The sequence below is a fragment of the Nyctereutes procyonoides genome, unplaced genomic scaffold (genome assembly GCF_905146905.1).
Source record: "Nyctereutes procyonoides isolate TBG_1078 unplaced genomic scaffold, NYPRO_anot_genome, whole genome shotgun sequence".
Classification (NCBI taxonomy): Eukaryota; Metazoa; Chordata; class Mammalia; order Carnivora; family Canidae; genus Nyctereutes; species Nyctereutes procyonoides.
In genome coordinates this window covers 29,137,639-29,157,801 of record NW_026575048.1, presented here as the reverse complement: position 1 = coordinate 29,157,801, position 20,163 = coordinate 29,137,639, and the positions used below count along the sequence as shown (strand labels likewise).

General features: G+C 35.4%; 1 protein-coding gene across 4 annotated transcripts in view; it reads left to right on the top strand.

Annotated features, from left to right (window-relative positions):
• Nucleotides 1-17,307, top strand: part of STRN (striatin) — a 94,809-nt gene extending 77,502 nt beyond the window's left edge. For all 4 annotated transcript variants that reach the window (XM_055327091.1, XM_055327092.1, XM_055327093.1 and 1 more), the window contains 5 exons: nt 3,430-3,597; nt 5,301-5,441; nt 9,959-10,063; nt 11,193-11,279; nt 11,382-17,307. In XM_055327091.1, coding sequence (XP_055183066.1) covers nt 3,430-3,597; nt 5,301-5,441; nt 9,959-10,063; nt 11,193-11,279; nt 11,382-11,551 — 671 coding nt within the window. In that variant the 3' untranslated portion in view covers nt 11,552-17,307. The remainder of the gene's footprint in view (nt 1-3,429; nt 3,598-5,300; nt 5,442-9,958; nt 10,064-11,192; nt 11,280-11,381) is intronic.
• The last annotated feature ends 2,856 nt before the right edge of the window (nt 17,308-20,163 follow it).

Here is a 20,163-nt window from a genome sequence, read left to right as displayed (position 1 = left end):
TCCATAGCATATACAAGGATAAAATGAGATATTTTTAAAAGTAAATTGGTAAAAGAGAATAAGGTCTTTATTTTGTTAAAAAGGATTCTTGTATTTAGGAATTAATTTGATATATAATGCTAAAAGAAAAAAAAATGTTATTCCCGAAAAAGCAGTTTCTACCGCTCCCCTCCAAAGTTTTATTGATTGGAAATGCTGGCTTGATTGACAATTGTTTTTTTCATTTTATAGGCATCTGTACACTATTTGATAGATTATTACTAATCTGTAATCATGTTTCATTACTATTCTTGACAAATAACTGAAGGAAAATGAATGTTGGCATCATCTTGATCAATTATTGGAGTGTGTAGAGGTTAATGATGTCATGGTTTAAACTCCATGACACCAAAATACTTGAAAAGCCTTAAAAAGTAAGAAGTGCCCCTTTTTAGTCTTGGGAACAGTACCATGAAACATAAATCCACATTATAATCTATAACTATATGTTACCATTAATTAATTCTCTTGCAAAAACTGTCTAGGAATTGACTATGTTGGCTTCCTCTTACGTTCTTTCTTAAATTCTAGAATGGAGTGTCATATATGTCCTAAAACCATATTTATTTTCATTTTCACTTTAGATTAATTTTACTACCAAACCTAAGAAATTCAATAAAAATTTTTTTTCCCAACATTTATTTAATAAGCAGTTAACATATCTTTTGTGAAAGATAAACCCCCTTTGTGTTTTTCCTTACTTCCTTTATCTCTCTGTCAAGAGGATCAGTTGTCTTCATTCTGTCCCAGGCCAACCAGTTCTTCCCCTTTTGCTCTTGACCTCATTCTCTCTTGTTTCTGGTGAGACTGAACTTGATTCTCTTGCTCTGTTTCTTTTTTCTTTTTTTTAATTTCTTTCTTTCTTTCTTTCTTTCTTTCTTTCTTTCTTTCTTTCTTTCTTTCTTTCATTCATTCATTTATTTATGAATGATAGTCACAGAGAGAGAGAGAGGCAGAGACACAGGCAGAGGGAGAAGCAGGCTCTATGCACCGGGAGCCCGATGTGGGATTCGATCCCGGGTCTCCAGGATCGCGCCCTGGGCCAAAGGCAGGCGCTAAACCGCTGCGCCACCCAGGGATCCCGTCTTGCTCTGTTTCAATCTCATCTTAAGCCTCGCCCTCTTTTCTTTTTATCCCCTCAGCATATAAGTAAATTCAGGTAACTCCTATTGTGGGCAAAGGAAAGCCTTTTCTTGATTCCATTTTCCTGTGTGTGGCCTTTTCTTCATCATCTGTCTCTGGTGGTAATGACTAGAAAACGCAATCAAGAGTTACTAATTCCATGTCCTTTCCTTGTGCATCATCACTGTGCATTCTGTCATCTGGTTGTACCACTTAAATATAAGATTATCAGTTACTCCCTAATTGGCTGATCCAAGAAGTATTTTACAGTCTTTATTTTGCTAGATATATTGGCTATCTGAAACTGTAGATTATTCCATCCTTTTGGAAATGTGTCCACTATTGGCTTTTTTGACATTTAAGTCTGTGACAATTTCTGTCTCCTATCCTTCCTAAACTTTTATTTTTCCCGCCATAGATATTGGCATTTATCAAGGCCCAGAACCTATTCATTCTTTGCTTTGTACACATATTTTTTGGTAGACTGAATCTACTTCTATGGTTTTGCATGCTGTTGACTCATAAATCTCTTCTTTAAGCCTCACACTGCCTACAGAACATTTCAAAGTGGCCACCTCATTGTCCATAAATTCCCCACAAGTGTTGTGTTTCTTCTCCCATATATTCTTTATTAGTGGTGGCACCACCAAAATTACCCAAACTAGAAACCTACAAGTTATCCTTTTTGTCTTGTTCTGTTTACTATCCACACCTTATTAATTACCTAGTCTTTTTTATATTACCCCCTAAATATTTCTTGAATTTACCCTTTCTGTTTTGCCTCTTTTGCCACTGTCCTCTCTTGGGTCTACATCATCATTCTCCCAGTCTACTGAAGCAGTCCTGTTGCCTTCATCTTGATTCTCTCCAGTCTGTCTTCTGCACTACAGTGAAAGCTACCATATTAAATACTTAAACCTACTGCTCCTCAAAAACCCTTCAGTGGTTCATTTTGCTTTCAGAATAATTTCCAAGTACCTTAATATGTTGTAGAAATTCTACTTTAGGGGCACCTGAGTGGCTCAGTGGTTGAGCATCTGCCTTTGGCTCAGGGCATAATCCCGGGGTCTTGGGATCGAGTCCCACATGGGGCCCCCCGCAGGAAGCCTGCTTCTCCCTCTGCCTATGTCTCTGCCTCTCTCTGTCTCTCATGAATAAATAAATAAAATCTTAAAAAAAAAAGAAATCCTACCTTAATCTAGTTACTTGCATCTCTTCTACTTCCTACCTTAAACTTCATGCTTCAGTAATGCTGATAAATTCCCTCACATGTCCTGCTTTCTGCCCTTTTATGATTTTGTTGGTACTGCCTTCTTTGCCAGCAGTGGGTTCCCTCTAGCTTTTGAGTGGCCAATGGCTATATATTTGAGGTGCCGTTCTCCCCAGGAAGCTCTCACTCACTCCAGTTACTCTCCATGGAAACTGGTGTCTGTCAACGATTATTGTACTTACCACAGTGTCTTTGGAGACAAAGATAGTACTGTGTCTTAGTTATCTGGGTGGCCCCAGCACCTAGCATCATGCCTGACACATTGTGTCTTCAATAAATATTTTATGGTATGACAGAGAGAGGCTAGAGGACAGATAACATTATTGACATTTTAAGCCTAATGTGTGAGCCATCTTGAAAGTACTGCTTCATAGAGTCACCGTGAGGAGTAATAAAGTTTCCAATATGACTTTTATTATGAAACGGTGGTAAGTGATCCTCCTTCCTCCTACTCCTTCCCTATTATACACATTATTACTGTTTGAGGATTTGGGGGTTCCTCTAGGCCTCAGTTCCTGTCTATTAGGAATAGCAGAGGTCTGGTGCTCCCAGGAATAACCACCATTCATAGTAAGAAGGGACAAGAGTGGAAGTGGCCTGAGAGAGCCCAGGGGAGGAAGGGATCCCTCTTCACTTCTTAGGGAAGAGTGGTGGCTTCACTGAAGGTAGATAAAATTCACGTGATGTGTGTTAACCTGCCTTTTAAAAAAATCTAAACAAATAGAAAAAAAGGGAGAAGTGAGGGAAATACCTAATTTTTTTAAGGAGAGAAATATATACTTTAAAATTTTAACTTATAAACTCTAGACTCTACATTTGCATATTTCCAAGCCTATTTCTGGTTATAGCTGCATTTCAGAAGAATACTAGAAACTAGGAAGCATGTTTTATACTGTTCTCAGGTACTCTTTTTTCTGTATATTTAGTTTCTCTGGGACCTAAGTACCATTTTGATTTTTTTTTTTCTCTTGACTTTGTATTCTTGCTGTTTTGTACAGATCCTTCTGTTTTAAGAGGCCCTCTGCTGGGTCACACTGATGCAGTCTGGGGCTTGGCTTACAGTGCAGCACATCAGCGTTTGTTGTCCTGTTCAGCAGATGGCACTCTCCGTTTATGGAATACAACTGAGGTTGCTCCAGCCCTAAGTGTATTTAATGATAATCAAGGTACATACTTTTAAAAAATTATTCTAATGAATCTTTTATAAAACCTCTAATCCAACAACAAGCAAATAAGTAGGTAAATGATTCTACAAGCTGTTACAGTCTAGGTTTAATTTTAAGGGGTGTGTTTAAGCAATGAAAGTATATTTGCTTGAATTTCCAACTTAGTGATTCTTAAAAGCACAGTATTTGGTGAAATAGCACACATTAAAAATTGTTTTAAAAAATCGAGATATTATTTATATACAGTAAAAGCCAGATATTAAGGATACATTTTATTGAGTTTGACAGATACATCACTTTTCCACCTATCAAAGTCTAGAACATTTCTTTCACTTTTTTAGAGTTTCTTTGTGTCCTTCCCAGTCCCTCTTCCTGTTCTCAGTCAGGGCTGTGATTTCTTTCATCATAGATAGGTTTTATCTGTTCTAAAATTTCATATAAATGAAATCATACAATGTATACTCTTCTTGTATCTGACTTTTTACTCTATAACGTTTCTGTGATTCATCCATGTTCTAGTAAGTATTTTTATGTGTAATAGTATTTCATTAAATCAGTATATGTGTTTCTTTACCTCTTGATGGACATGTGGGTTGTTTCCAGTTTTTGACTATTATGATCAAAGCTGCAGTGAACATTCATGTATTTTTTATGAGCTAATAAAGAACTAAAAGTAGAATTGCTGGGTATTAGAAGTGGTATTATGCATTTATCTTTATGTGAAATTGCCAAGCCAATTTCCAAAGTGGTTTTGCCATTTTATATCACTGACAGCAATGTGTGAGAATTCAGTTGCTTTACGTCCTTAATTATTTTTTTTTTCATGTTTCTTTAGGCCCCTTTATTTATTTATTTTTTTTTATAAATTAATTTTTATTGGTGTTCAATTTACCAACATAGAGAATAACTTTACGTCCTTAATTATTAATATCTGGTGTTGTCAGTATCTTTAGTTTTAGCCATTCTGGTGGGTTCTTAGCAGTATTTCATTGTGGTTTTAATTTGCATTAGTTCGGTGGCTAATTATTTTGAGCCTCTTTTTGTGTACTCATTAGCCATTAATATATCTTCTTCTGTAACATACACATTTTTGAACTGTTTCCTTACTTTAGATTTTGAGCCAATATATTTATGTATACATATTCTATTCTGTTTATAAATACACTCCAAATTTTACCAAGTTTTACCATATTCTAAATGATAGATAAAAAATACCTTCTTTATCCCTCTGGGTTCTGATGAGTTGCCTGCCTCTGATATTTGTATGATTCTACATACAATAACAATAATAATAATAATAATAATAATAATAATAATACTTTGAAATTAGAATTCCTAATAAGAAATAGGCTTTTAAAATAAAGAATTTCCACGATGCTGCTTTAAACCTCAGGTTAGGTGGAAGCAACAAAACTTGTAGTCCATACATGTTTTCCATTTATTTACTTAGTAAAGGCTTGAATTCTATTAATATTTTAGCTGAGTAACAGGTAGAAGACCTGCTGAACAGGTAATACAATAAAATAGGGCTAAAAGTAGCAAAAGAAGTAATCTCCATTGAATGGCTATGAGCTAATTTTTATTCTAATGTTGAGTCTTCTTCTTAAGGAAATCTCGTGACTATTTGTTTTGCTATATTAATAAGGACATTTTCAAGTAGATCCTCTGAACGCCATTCTCTGAATATGTTTTGCATCTCTTAGAATTGGGAATCCCTGCCTCTGTGGATCTGGTGAGCAGTGACCCAAGCCATATGGTAGCATCATTCAGCAAAGGATATACAAGCATCTTTAACATGGAAACACAACAGCGCATTCTCACTTTAGAATCCAACCCAGATTCAGGTATGTATTCCAACTTAGTCTTTGTTTGGATCAATTTTTTTTTTAAAGATTTTATTTATTTATTCATAGAGACAGAGAGAGACAGAGACAGAGACACCTGCAGAGGGAGAAGCAGGCTCCATGCAGGGAGCCCGACATGGGACTCCATCCTGGGTCTCCGGGATCACGCCCTGGACTGAAGGTGGCGCTAAACCACTGAGCCACCCGGGCTGCTCTGGATCAAAATTTTAAGTTTTATTAGAATCATAACTGCCAGAGTCAACTACAAAAAATACTTGTTATTATAAAGAGTTCTGCCTTTTAAATCACAGAACACAGTTGATTTTAAGACTTTGGGCTGTTTATGCACATTTGTAACTGAACTATTCGGAATAGCAATTGAGCTATTCCAAAGAGGAGTCAAGTTTTATTTTATACCAAATGATTAGTTTTCAATTCTATTTGAAGAAAATAATATTTATTCTGAATATAAAATAAGTCTTTTTCATTTCTAAGTTTCATTTTCTAAATCAACTTAATTTTGTATTAATAATGTAATTTGACATAGCCTATTAGAACTTAATTTTTTATTAGTAATGTAATTTGACACAGCCTGATTAGAATGTAGATCAAGTTTTGCCTTTCAGAATCTCAAATATGGAGCTTCTTATTGGATACTAGAAAATCAGGAAATAATTTCTCAGATTGTGAAGAAGAGTCTTTTTGGTTTTTGGTTTTTTTAACCATTGCTTTCTATCTTTAGGCTTCATCTAGGCAGTGATAGTTTAGGTTGCAGTTGATAAAGAAAACTGTGTACACAGGTACTGTTTTAGTCTGAGAACTAGCTTTAAAAAGAATTACTGCAGTGTGCACATGTCTCTCTGTGTGTATATGTCTCTCTCCCTCTCCCTGTACTCCTTTTCTCTCAAAAATTTATCTCGTGTGTGTGTGTTTGTCTGTCTCTCTCTCCCTCTACTCCTTTTCTCTCAAAAATTTCCCTCATTCCATTTTGGCTTTCTTAGTTTTCTCTTCCCAGTCCATTGTCCTTTGTTCTTTCCTGAGGTCCTGTGAGAATTGTTTGGGAAGTAGACATTAATAGAATTTTGAACTATTTGGATGTAAAAGAGAGAGACAAAAAATATGAGATTATGGAATAGGAATAAGAGAATTTCTTTTGCCAAGAAATACAAGTTTTAGGCTCTCAGTAAATTTAAAGCCATTTTAAATATATGACCTAAAGTTACAGGAGTAAAATACAGAAAACAATATAAAACTAAGAAAAATGTGAATGTTTTTGGAATTACCTCGAGATTGGTCTATTCTTTGGATGTCCTGCCTGAGTGGTAAATAATTGATTTTTAATGACTGCTATAAATTAATAAGATGTCAAGTCTGGTGGATGAGATGGATAAACTGAGCTAGGCAATCCCATTTTATCCCTAAAGCATATGACTATAAAGTCATAGATCTTTTTGCCCTATACTGGAAACATTTTCTGAAGAAAACTGCCAAAGATGTTTTGAACAAAGGCAGCATTATTGGAGTAATTGATATTTATTTTGAGTTATAATATGTCTTGACATTTCCTAAATTATCAGTTTTATTACTTTAGAGTTGTATAGAGCAGATTTAATTTAGTCTTTTATTCCTTTCTACCATGACTACCCCTATTTATATTTGACTACATTGTTCTTTTCTGGAATTTAGCAGGTGTTTTTTTTTGAATTAAAGTTCTGACCAAAAACATGTTTCAAGGTGAAAGTAAATTTCTTATAGAGTTTAAAAGGGTGAAGGATTTTTGTTTTAAAAATCAGAATAAACTAGCTTTCTATTCTTTAATGTCAGTGGTGATTTGACTGAAAAACTCATCATAGGTAGTTGAAGCAGGTAATTGAGTACTTTTGATCCAGTGAAAAGTAAAGCATTTCTAAGTTGTGAGCTGAATATGAATACTTGGAGGATTTAGATTCATTGTTAGAATGATGCTTGTAGGCCTTCAATTGATTTTTAGTGTTCTTTGCATTTTGCTTACTTTCTGATTTACCATTAAGTGGAGACATGTCCTTAAAGGTATTATTAAATAAAAACTCTTTTACCTGCTTCCATCTTTTGATTTCTATCATAATTATTTTCTAGATCACAACACAATTCTCAGAAACCTCTTTCTCAGAATACATGGGATATTTTCCTTAAAGTATTTTTTTTCTGTTGTTACTTTCCTGCTAGATCTTACAGAGGATATTGCTCAATGGTGTGTTATCTCCGGAGGGGGGAAAAATCTAGGCTGACTTTTGAAACTAAACTCTTTGTTTAGGACCATTTAAATTGAGTATAACTGACCCAGAGCTTACTCTACATGGTCAATGACTGTTTTTTTTTTATTCTTACAGAACAGGCTGGATGGGCCCTTGCCATTAACACTGGGAAAAGACTATCTTCAGTTTTTAAGATGTCATATTTTTAGGAACCACAAGAAAATCCAATAGAGTACACTTAATATTACAGCTATTTTTACCAAAATTATCTATATTTTCCATTATGTGAATATAAATTCATAATAACTATTCTAAGATTTAAAAAATTGTATCTCTTTTTGCAAATAATTTTAAATATTTGGAAAAGCTTCAAAAATAGTACAAAAACTAGCCACTAGCCACCCTTCATCCAGATTCAGTTTTTAGCATTTTGCACATTGTGACATTTGCTTTATCATTCTCTGTATATGTATATAATTTTTGATTCTGAACCACTTAAGAGACATCATAACACTGTGTAGAGCCCTAGAGCCTTTAGCGTGTAATTCCTAAGAATAAGGACATTGTGGGGACGCCTAGGTGGCTCAGCAGTTGAGGGTCTGCCTTTGGCTTAGGGCATGATCCCAGTTCAGGGATCGAGTCCTATGTCAGGTTCCCTGTGAGGGCCCTGCTTCTCCAGAATTCTGCCTATGTCTCTGCCTCTCTCTGTGTCTCTCATGAATAAATAAATAAAATCTTTAAAAAAAAAAAAAAAGACATTCTTTGACATAGCATATAATCAAAATCAGGAAATTTAACAGTAACAAAATGCTATTGTCTAAATTATCAAATTCAAATTATTATATTCAAATTTGCCAGATCTCCCAATAATGTGCTTTATAAGAAGGTCATCCCTTCCTCTCCCTGGACCATGACATGATTATTTTAACTTTGACATATCTTTAGTGTTACCTTTATATATAGTTTTTTCCTTGAAAAAAAAAAAAGGGGGGGGGGTCTTAACAAAACTTACTAATTAAAAGGGTTTTTTAATGATTGATTTCCTTTTGATAAAAGACTTTCAGAAGGACCTGTGATAGTTTAGGTACCATTTTTGGCAGTAGTGTGATTTGCATGAGCCATCTAATATTGGTACTGGCTTTGTCACATGATTTTGGGGGAGTCACAACTTTTTCTAGACCTTGGTTCATACACTGTGATAAGGACCTAAGGACATGTGGCCTGCCTGTCTCATTGTGCATATAATTGAAATTCTTTAAAGTTACTATATTTACTATATAGTGCACATAATAGTCAGGATGCTGTTTTAAGATTCCAAACATGATAGACTGTTAAATGATGACCATTTCTATTTTTTTTTAAGATTTTATTTATTTTAGAGGGAGCGTGTGTGCACATGTGCACACGCAAGTTTTGGGGGAGGAGTAGGAGGAGGGGGAGAGAGAAAGAATCTCGAGCAGAGTCTGCACTGAGCCTGACACAGCGCTAAATCTCACCACCCTGAGATCATGACCTGAGCCAAAATCAAGAGTTGGACACAACTGACTCAGCCACCCAGCTGCCCCGATGACCATTTCTATTACGAGAAAGAAATTGAAGAGGTCAGAAGCTCTCTTTGTCATATTTGTCTTCAGATAATAACTATGTGATAAAGAGCTCTGTATCGGGCAGCCCCGGTGGCCGAGCAGTTTAGTGCCGCCTTCAGCCTGGGGTGTGATCCTGGAGACCCGGAATCGAGTCCCACATCAGTCTCCCTGCATGGAGCCTGTTTCTCCCTCTGCCTGTGTCTCTGCCTCTCTCTCTCTCTCTCTCTCTCTCTCTCTCTCTCTCTCTCTCTCTCTCTCTGTGTGTGTGTGTCTGCCATGAATGAATAAATAGATAAAATCTTAAAAAAATGCTCTGTATCTAGAAAGAGATTTAAATTTGAGTATCATCTACATGTAAGTAATGATGGAACTTTATTAAAGCAGTAGAAGTATCGCAGATGATCAGAGAATGAGATATGTCAGTGACCCTAGGCTAAAGCCTGGTTGGCCCCCATTGATTGCAGGTGGAAAAGAAAATTCTCGTTTGTGGGTACTTCTATATTTGTTAGTATGGTATTGCTCAGGCAGTTCTTTTCTAAAACATTAAAATTATAAATAGTCACAGAATAAATGAACTAAAAACAAATTAAAGTCAAATCATTTACTTTTTTAGTCTCCTAGGTGAGTATTCCGTTCCCTTGTGTGAAGAAATTAGTAGTTTTGACTAACTTTGTTGCTCTTTTTTTCTTTTTTGCAGCCAGTTCTTCCTGCCAAATAAATAGAGTCATCAGCCATCCCACTCTTCCCATCAGCATCACTGCTCATGAAGACAGGCACATCAAATTCTATGATAACAATACAGGTAAGTGTTTTGCAAAGTGATCAGTGATAAAGCAAAAACAAAAAACAAAAAAACACAAACCCCACTATAAGTATGCTGATTTGGTTGTCTCTTAGTGGCTGCATAGTCCAAGAGTAGGCATGAACAGATATAGACACTCCCAGCTCAATTTCTGTTTAATCTGTCCAAATCTTCTAAGAACTAGTCTTCATGGTACTATATAGAATCATCTTGGTTTATTTAATAAGTAGATACTATGTTTTGTCCCTAGAGTCAAGGTTATGAATAGGGACACAATGAAAAGGTCATTCAAATAGCAATAAAACTGATCTCTTGCTGTGAATATATTGGGAAAAAGTAGAAACATGTTGGAAGTAGAGGCATATGATCATTCTATCATATTTTGTTTAAAATTGTTCAGTGTTTGCATAGCCTTAGTATTGGAGTTGGAAACCCAAGTCATTTGGTTAACTTGATTTGATGTCCCGTGGACAACTCTTTTCTGTATTATTATATTGACTGTCTGGTTCTGACTGATTTGAATTAGGATGTGTGGGCTTTCCCATTTTTTTTATTGAATTGCATTTCACTAGTTTAAAAGAAATTCCTGAAGAGCTGTGTTGATAGGAGAACACTCCATATTATCAGCCAAATTTACCTGAGTATCTACTGTTGACTTTTGCTGACTTTGCTTAGCTGTGAGTGATGAGTAATTTAATATTTTAATCCCTTCCTATATGTTATTTCCACCAAAACTGTGGCCAGATTTTCTCTGTTCCTTTATCTTTGTCTCAGTCTCTTCTGTTCTCACAACCCATATAATTTATCTGTAGCTAAAGGATGCAAAGTAGCTGTTTAGTAATGTCTGAGTTAATGAACATGACTCAAAGAATATTTGTGTACAAATGACTAACTTTTATATTGTTATTTGGAAGACAAAAATATAATCTGAAATTTGAGCTTTTGTTTTTCTTCGTTACCATGGCTAGAGTGGGGAGGGAGACACATTGTTGAGCTGTGATGGAAAAAGCTATTAATGCAGTAAGTATTCAGAGAGGTGACTGGAGAAATCAGTGTAACGTGGTAGCTGGCATATATTTCAGGAGAAGGAAAACTATTAATAAAGAGCAATAATCTCTTTTTTCCAAAGGCAAACTCATCCACTCCATGGTAGCCCATCTAGAAGCTGTTACAAGTCTAGCAGTTGACCCTAATGGCTTGTACTTGATGTCTGGCAGTAAGTACATCAACTATGGATTACTTATTTATCCTTGTTATTTTCATGTTAATGTAATATTTCCTTTCAATTTCTTTTCTTTTTTTTTTCCTTTTGATGCAGGTCATGACTGTTCAATACGTTTATGGAACCTAGAAAGTAAGACATGTATCCAAGAGTTCACAGCTCATCGGAAAAAGTTTGAAGAATCAATTCATGATGTAGCTTTCCATCCATCCAAATGCTATATAGCCAGTGCTGGGGCTGATGCACTGGCTAAAGTCTTTGTATGACACAATGCATCATCTTCACCTTCTAGCTCTTTATAAATAATCAACTGCACAAAAGAGATACAGAAGACCAGGGCAAGAATCAACCTTTCCTGCCCTTTTGTTCTGCTGAAGGAGCACAGAGAACATTTGTTAAAGTATAGTTTTGCAATTCGTATACTGTTTTCTAAAACTAAGGTTTGTTCAGGTTGCTGCAAGCTCAGCTGAATCTGTGAGCCTGAAAACTGTTTCAAATTTTCCCCCAAATAGGAGCTTTTATTTCTGAGGTTGTTCTAATTCGCTAGGCAGGCCTGAGCGAACATAAGTTTAGCTTGTCCCTATTGAGTAAATAGGGCATGCTATAAGGGATAATTAAAAAGCTTGATGACTGGGAATGAGTAGAGGAAGAACAGAAATTTAGACCTAGCTCTCCCCTGAGAATCTTGTTAAACACATTAGGTAGTCAAAACAGTAATCTTTACCATATCTGCTGTACTAACCCCTATGTGCGTAATGACCAGGCAGTGTTAAAATGAGTTTTTAATTTAGCTCTCCTTTCATCTGTGCACATAAAGCACCTGGCAAAGCATTTTACCTATTAGGGGAAAAAAAAAGAAATGCAATAATATGTTAAATATATTATTATTCAGAAATACTAAACAAATATTTAGTTTGTAAGCAGATTTCTATATTGTATTACATTTTTGAAAATAGATTTGGTACCATTGTAAAGTTTAGCTGTCAAAAACAGTCACCGTTATGAATAGTTGATAGAGTCTGCTTTTACTAATGGGTTTAACTTATTCAAGTTTGAGATTCTGTTTATTTTTAAGGGCAGGCAGGGCATATCTTTATAATACTCTCTGTTAATTTTAAAATTCACTTTATTCATGTGATATTTATAGTACCAGAATGGTTATCTCCTATCGATGAAATCAGACCTTTCAGTGGTTGAAAAGTTGGAAGTTATCTGTGAGTACTCACATTGGTCAAAACCCACAAACCATGCTTCAGATGACCTCTTGCTCTTTGTCTCTCATGTTCAAATTATCTGACATCTACCAAAAACAGTTTAAAATTATTATGTTTTAACAACCCAAAGGGTTTGGTTAATGTCAGGCAGCTGTCTTTGCTGGACTAAATAAAGCAACTCTTTTGTACCCCAGAAGTCCTCCATTAATATATTCAATAAGTGGAATCTGGAAATCTGGATGGAAGAGTTTGGTGCATAACTTTGGCTAAAGAGTTCTCGTTCTCTTTCCCTTCCCCTACTTCTCTTCCATTCCTTAATTGGAAAACCCAGAGTATTTTAATAGGCAATATATCAATATCATTTCTGGAGAATATTGTCATAAAGGACCAGGCTTCCCTGAGCTCACCTATCCTGTGACCTACATGTCTTGGGATTCCCATAACCCCACTCTTTGGACTGAATATATAGACATCATCCCTACAGCTGTCTCACTTGTCTTCACACTCTCTTGTTTACCCCAAATGTCAGAGACCAATGTAGAAATGAGAAATAAATTACTAATGCCCAAATTTTCAGCAAAATGTATGTATAATAGTTCCTCACCTTTAAATCCATATCCATAAAGAATTTAATCTTTTAATATAATTCCTACATTCCTCTCCCTACATATTCCATTGTCATATCAATGACACTTCTGATAACATGTGTATCTACTTCTTGAAGATGTATTCTGGTGGTGATATGGATAGTAATTGACAGTTTTTCTTTAAAATTTCTGCTTTTCTGCCTCTAGAGTTTTGCAGTATACAGGCAAATTTTCTTTAAAGATGTGTGCTGGATTTGCCTGATCGATATACAGATATGCTTTAATATTTTGACACAGCAACCTTGTCATTTCATCTGTGCTTTGGTTAACAATGGGCTCAAGGGACTCCTTTGTATAATCAAATGAATTGACCTGGACTTGGGCTACCAGGTGAATGTTTATATTATTCCCATGCAGATACAAAATTCCACATTTTATTTGGTGCATTCCTCTTTTGGTTCTGAGTGAAAAAATGGTGTTGCTAACCTAACATTTATAGAAGGATACTGGAAAATTCAGTCAGGTGCCCTTACTTGGCATATTTATGATGGTTTAAGCTATTGTTCTACCAGTTACTGCTTTAATTACCTCCCAAGGTCTTCAGTGCCTGCTTTACTTAATGTCACTGAAATTCGCAAAACCAAGACATTCTCTTTCCCTTCATTTTATACCTCATGGTTGAAATTTTTCTGTTAGTGAGTGGAAAATGACCATGAGATACGTAGACCATAGTGCAAATGATGGAACTGTTGAAAGTTCTTTAGCAAGCCAATGCCATGCCATTGGAGACTATACACAGAAACAGATTCTTCTCCACTAGCACTGTATAATCCCAGCCTAGAAATGAGCCAAAGCTGTCTTCCAACCAGCCAGAAGCATAAACATGGGTCTGATTTTCCTCCCAGCCTATTGAAAATTTAACAGAAATCCGCAAAACGAACAAATTCAAGATTCAAACAGTCATTGAAATGCTTTCATAGCATTTGGTTTGTAAATATTTTGGATGAAACGTATTGGGATAGTCTGAAAATCCGCAGGAGATGTGGGTCCCTGCCTTATTTTCATATGCTATGGATACATCTCTGGGAGCTTGCAGCACCCTTCTCAAAACCCAACTGTCATATGGAGCTCATTTGCTACTCGAACCCTAGACATATATTTAACATAAGTGATATAATGACCTTCAGTATTTTTCTATTGAACAAGTTTAGCAATTTTTGCCATTAAACAGATTAGTTATGCAAAGTATTTAGCTTTTATAATCATTTTAGTTAGGACTAAAAGGGGGAAATTATGCTGCATCACTGATAATGAACTTTGTGAAAAATTTTTTGTTTATCTGACTCTCATTCCTTCAGTATTCTTGCTATAAATTTGTTTTGGAGATAATGATAAAGATTTATTTGAAAATGTCTAAAATGTATGTATATTTTATAAATATATATTATATATATTGTAGGAATATATATAATATATATAGACTTCATATATGTGTGTGTGTATGTGTGTGTGTACGCACACATACACACACACACACACATATATATAAACCATAGGTGCATTTTACTGTTTTGTATTTTCGTTTTTAGAGATAGTGTACACCGCAGGTAATGATGAGTATGATGAGTGTTGTGCTGTTTGCTTTTGCAGTATAATATATAGTTCTAAATGTTTAAATTACTGTATATACTATATTCATTATAGGCTAGCATGCTTGTTTTAAAGACTGTCATTCTAGTTTATTAAAATCTGAATGTAAGAAAACCTGGCTATTCAAATGTGAATTGAAAAATATTCCATTCTCAGTACTGAACTATTTCCATTGAACATTCAGGATTTTTAACAAAACAGATATCATCAAGAAGGCAATAGCTAGAGAATGAGAGGTGCCTTTAAAATAAAATACAAATGCAGCCTTACAGTGAGGATGAGGATTGAGTTGGGGGGGCGGGGGGCTATGAGAGAGAAAGTGTGTGTGTGTGTGTGTGTGTGTGTGTGTGTGTATGTGTGGGTGTGTGTTTGCCAATCTGTGACGGTCCTGATTTGTGACCATCAGTGTCTTCAGTGTATCTGCTCAACTTCTAGGATTTCAGGGGACATTTCATGCGTTGTCTTTGTGCTCTTCTGAGCACCACATGTACTTTCCAAGGATTTTGAATGTGAATTCCTAGAAATTTCAGTAGAGAGGAAAATAACTATTCTTTCACTATAGTCAAGTTCAGGTAAAAGGAGAAACTCGGTTCACCAAAATTATGGGATCTCATCAAATGTTGGCTAAGTAAATTAATTTTTTTAAAAATGTACTTTCTAAAGGCCCTCTTTTTTAGTACTTCATATATTTCCCTTCAAAGCATGCCATGAAATTCTTATGTGATGAAGATTCAGCTAGTAAAAATTATTTTTAGATACCTGAACTAGTTAAAAGTTAAAATACCACCTAAGAGTAGTGTTTAAATGACATCTTTCATATCTACCTCTTTGTCATTGCTGCCATTTTAACTAAAGCAAATCTTTATGACATCTGAAATGATGATTGGATGCAATTTAAAAATCTATGTTGGTGCTTTTCTCAGGCTTTGTCATTTAAGTTATATTGAACTAAGATGTCACAAATCAGATTGAAAGACTTAATAGAGTTTTGGTTTTCTTTTGAAAGAACTGCTTAAAATTTATCATTAAGGTTGATAGTGAGTGGATATAGTTAATCTGTGGTTGGTATATGTGATATTTTCAACCAAGAGCCAAACTGTTATTGAAGTTACAAAGAAAAAGAGCTCTAAGTACAGTTTTCTTCAGCTTGCTTTATTCTTTGAAAGCTATTTCAAGGCTATTAAGTACATAATCATTAATTTTATTTACTCAGAAGTTGCCTTTGTTACCATGTTATTTGTCTAGTTATTTATATAATTGTAGTACTTTATGTGTTTGACACTGGGATTAAGGTTGTACAAAAGTAGTAGCTGACAGAAATTATATGTATATTTTTGTGAAATGTATCAATTCCAGAAGTTCCTTTAAGGGGAAGGTCCAGGAAACATGTTCCTCTTTAAAAACAAAGGACAGGCCTCCATAAATGATTTGAATCATTTTTACTTTCAGCACTGAAAGTTTAATTGGCCATATCCATCATCCAGCTGGACCTCCATGTCAGTGTCAGGGACATCAGATTGACAAAGTATTTAACAGATTGCATCAGTTTTGTTTTTTGCTTTTGTTCCATTTTTGTTTCTGTTCTTAATCTTAAGAAAAAAAAACCAAATTTAGGCCAAATAGAGATCCCTAGATTCCACTTACTTATTATAGGAGTATTCCTGAAGTGGTGCTTAGGGGTCAGAATTTTCTGGATCTTTGCTAATCCAGCTTTAGATTTGATTTAACTGGGACCACATGCTTGTCATCCTTTTGATGCAAATTAGAAAGTTCATTTTAATTTAGATTAACTTTAATGTCTGCCTGGATTTTTAACAGGCTGTGAACCAGTGAGTGCCTTGTTAATGTAGAATGATTTTTCCCTGGTTGGTAGCTCCTTTCTGAAAATGTCTCAGAGAATGGTATTTTAGTTGACTTGTACAGATCTGCTAAATTCGGTATTATCAGCAGTCAGAAAGCCTTCGGTCTACCACATGCCCCCCTTCCTACTTTCTTCTCATTGTTTGGCTGAAGTTTGCCTCTTGTGAGAAACAAATAACAACCCCCCTCTCCACACACTTTTTTTCAATCCAAATTAAGAAGTGTCCCTACACCCATTCCAACTATATGATCTAATATCTGTTTTTAGGAGGAACCACTTCTTTGTAATCCTGAAATCTACTGGTTACTTTATGTCTTTTCAACTTCAGTTTACTAGAGCTGACTTCAGGGCATCATCAGTTCAGATTCCTCAGTAACTTCTTTTCTCCATACCCTCAATTCCCCACCCCCCTAACTGGTGAGCCCTGGACCAGACTGTTTGATCTTCAGGTATTTTTAAATTTAGTTATAATACCAATTAATGTAAATTAATCCAAATGCTAATTTTTGTGGTGCAAGAAGTTTCTTTTGTAAATTCAGGGTATGGATAAGCTAATTATTTTTTTTTGGTGGCTCTAAGTGTATTATTTGTTTTTAAATAAAGTGTACAAATATAGATAATGTGCTATAGGTGTCTCATGAATTGAAATATTTTGGAACCTAGTGGATTTGCAGTTAAAATATTTTAATACATCTTGATTTTGTTTGTTTTGTTTTGTTTTGTTTTTTTGGTGGGGGCGGGTAGAAGAGGCATGCAGAGAAATTAAGGGATATTAGAAAAAGTAGATGTGAGTTCAAAGTAATGACCCAGTCCTAGTTATTGATTGTGAGGAAGGTAGAGAAATTTATCATTATAGAGTTTGAACCTTTGGAAAGCCAATAAAATTAAAATACCCCATAAGATTGGGTCAGTGATATTTTCAGGGACATGTATATTTTTTCAAGTGTTCAATTACATATTTTTTAAAAATTATACACATATAAATTTAATATCTTTGGAGTTTTTTGGCTACTTAACAGACTAAACATAAGCCTTCCCCTTCCCCTTCTTCAAATCAACATTATTTTTCAAAGGCTTTCTCTGCCCATAACTCACAATCTGTGTTCCAATCTGAAGCCATAATGTTATGTGTAATCTGAGTGTCCTTGAAACTATCTGCTGTTCCTTGATGTTTTGTATGCTGCTGTAGTAATGAGTGTTATTTTTTTTAGCATGTACACATTTTTTAGTTGTGTCAGAGATATCCCTTTTGTCCCTTTTAATGAGAATTGAGACATTTGCTGGAATGATTTTAGAGTAGTCTAGTTCAGAAGGTAGGAGAATGCTAAAATTTCATACTTTGGTGGACCCACTGGGGTACCCAGAGTGATATTCTGATCTGCATTGGGTTTCCCAAGACCATCACCGAAGTTTTGAGGGGCCTTGGAGTTGTTCTGGAACCTTGGGTGAGAGTGTGGCAAAGAAGGGTAGTCCCCCGGAACACCTAAGGATCTGGAAGCATCATTTAATTGAAACAGTAACCATGAAGCATCCCTCCACTTGTTACTTCTTAGTTACACCTGTTGCTTACAATGATCGGGACACTCCAGTTTTATGGGGAAGCACAGACCTGCAGGTCTGAAAATTGGAATCCATATTTTCCAGAACACAAATTTTAATTTAGTATATTTTGTATGCTTTCAAAACCAAACAGTTCAAAATCCACCATACAGAGAATGACTCCCTTTGTTTCACTAAGATCCTACAACCTAAAGCCCTTTCTTAATCTTATCTGTTTAATTAGACCGAAGGTAATGGTGGCCTCAGTCAGACTTGAAAGATCTATTTGAGTGAACAAAATCTGCAATATCCTGTTAACAGGAAGGGCCTATTTTGTAGAAAATGTTCTTGTCCTTGATGATTTAGCCATTCACCTTACATTGAAGGCTAGTCCAGATGCTAACTCCACATTGACTTTTCCTGTGTGCCTCTTTAAAGAGGTAATTAATCCAGTAATGTAAAGGAGAACCCACAGTAAAACATCTGTTAAATAGCACTTGGAGTACTAGAATTAGTATTGTTCATTTATGTGCCAAAGTTTTACATGCCCTCATAAGATCCAGTATATAGACCAGCTTTCTAATCTCCAACCTCAAACCAAAGATATTTTTGAATTACCTCATATAATAGCATCAAATTAAGGGTAATGGTAAGAGAAACCCATCATTCACAAATGAAATTTCCCAAACTGAAAAACTTTCTTTAATTAAAAAAACTGCATGGAAAGCAAAAAAGATTTTTAAAAGATTTATTTACTTGAGAGCAAGAGAGAGTGGAGGAGGGGCCGAGGGAAAGGGTCTCAGACTCCCCGCTGAGCGCAGAGGATCCCCGATGATCTCAGAGGACCCTGAGATCATGACCTGAGCAGAAATCAAGTTGGATATGTAACCAACTGAGCCACCCAAGTGCCCTGGAAAGCAAAATTTTATGTTAAGTGTAAGTTGTAAAAGCAAGCAGCTTGTGATTTAGACGTGTTGAAATGTTAAAGTATACTGACATCTAGCTACTTCTGATAGAAGTGGGACCAAGGCAGTAACATTTCATAAATAAACAAGGTTAATTTACCTTAAAGCAAAAGAAATCTCAGAAAGTTTACTTTGGGTGAGTGTGTGGCAAAGAAGCACCACACCAAGAAGGAAAAGTCGCCAGCCCTGTAATCTGGACTCACCACTCATTGTCTTCCTTTCTCGTTTAATGGCCTACAACAATGACCTCTGAGATCTTTTGACCTACAAAAGTGAATGGTTCCAATTCTGGCTTGTCATTGGTCCCTGTTACCTAAATTAAAATTTTTTACATCAAAAGTGTCCTAGGGCCCCCTGGTAAAATGTCAGACAACATAGTTTTTATTATATTTTAGGAAGCCATATTAATACACGCCCAGGTATGTTACACCATTTGCATGTCAGAATGAAGACATGAAAGAAATGTTCTTATGTGGCCAAGTGATTATCTCATGAAAAGATTGGAGAATCATTTTTGTAGGATGAGTTCCATTTTGAGTGATTTTGACTATGCTCTCAAAAGCATTTAAAAATATATTTGCGTATTTTTCTAGACTTTTGAGCCCATATATTTCAGATGTTCTGTGGGAATAATTTCATTCAATGTGTATGAAAAAAATCATTGTTCTCACATCTTTTGACAATCATTTATGAAAAACATTCCTGATACAGTACTCAACTGCTTTGTTAGACAACTGGTAAATGTCTCTGTATTTGGACTGCCTGAAAAAGCAGTATATTTGTACATAGTTAGCGGGTCAACATGGAGACTAGTATGATTGTTAAAATTAATAAGTGCCATATAAATTTAATTAGCAATGTCCCCTTAGAGCTATCAGCCTTAGGGTTAGATTCTGCCGATTGCCATTCAGGAGTTTTGAAAGTACACACTTTCTGCTAAAATACTACTTAATTCATTTAAGTGGAAACTTTGTTTTTCAGTGAAACAGTGCCTGTTCAGTCTCCTTGTAGATCTCAGGGTCAGAAGAAAGGAAAATTGAGCTTTCTCCCAGCTCTAAAACA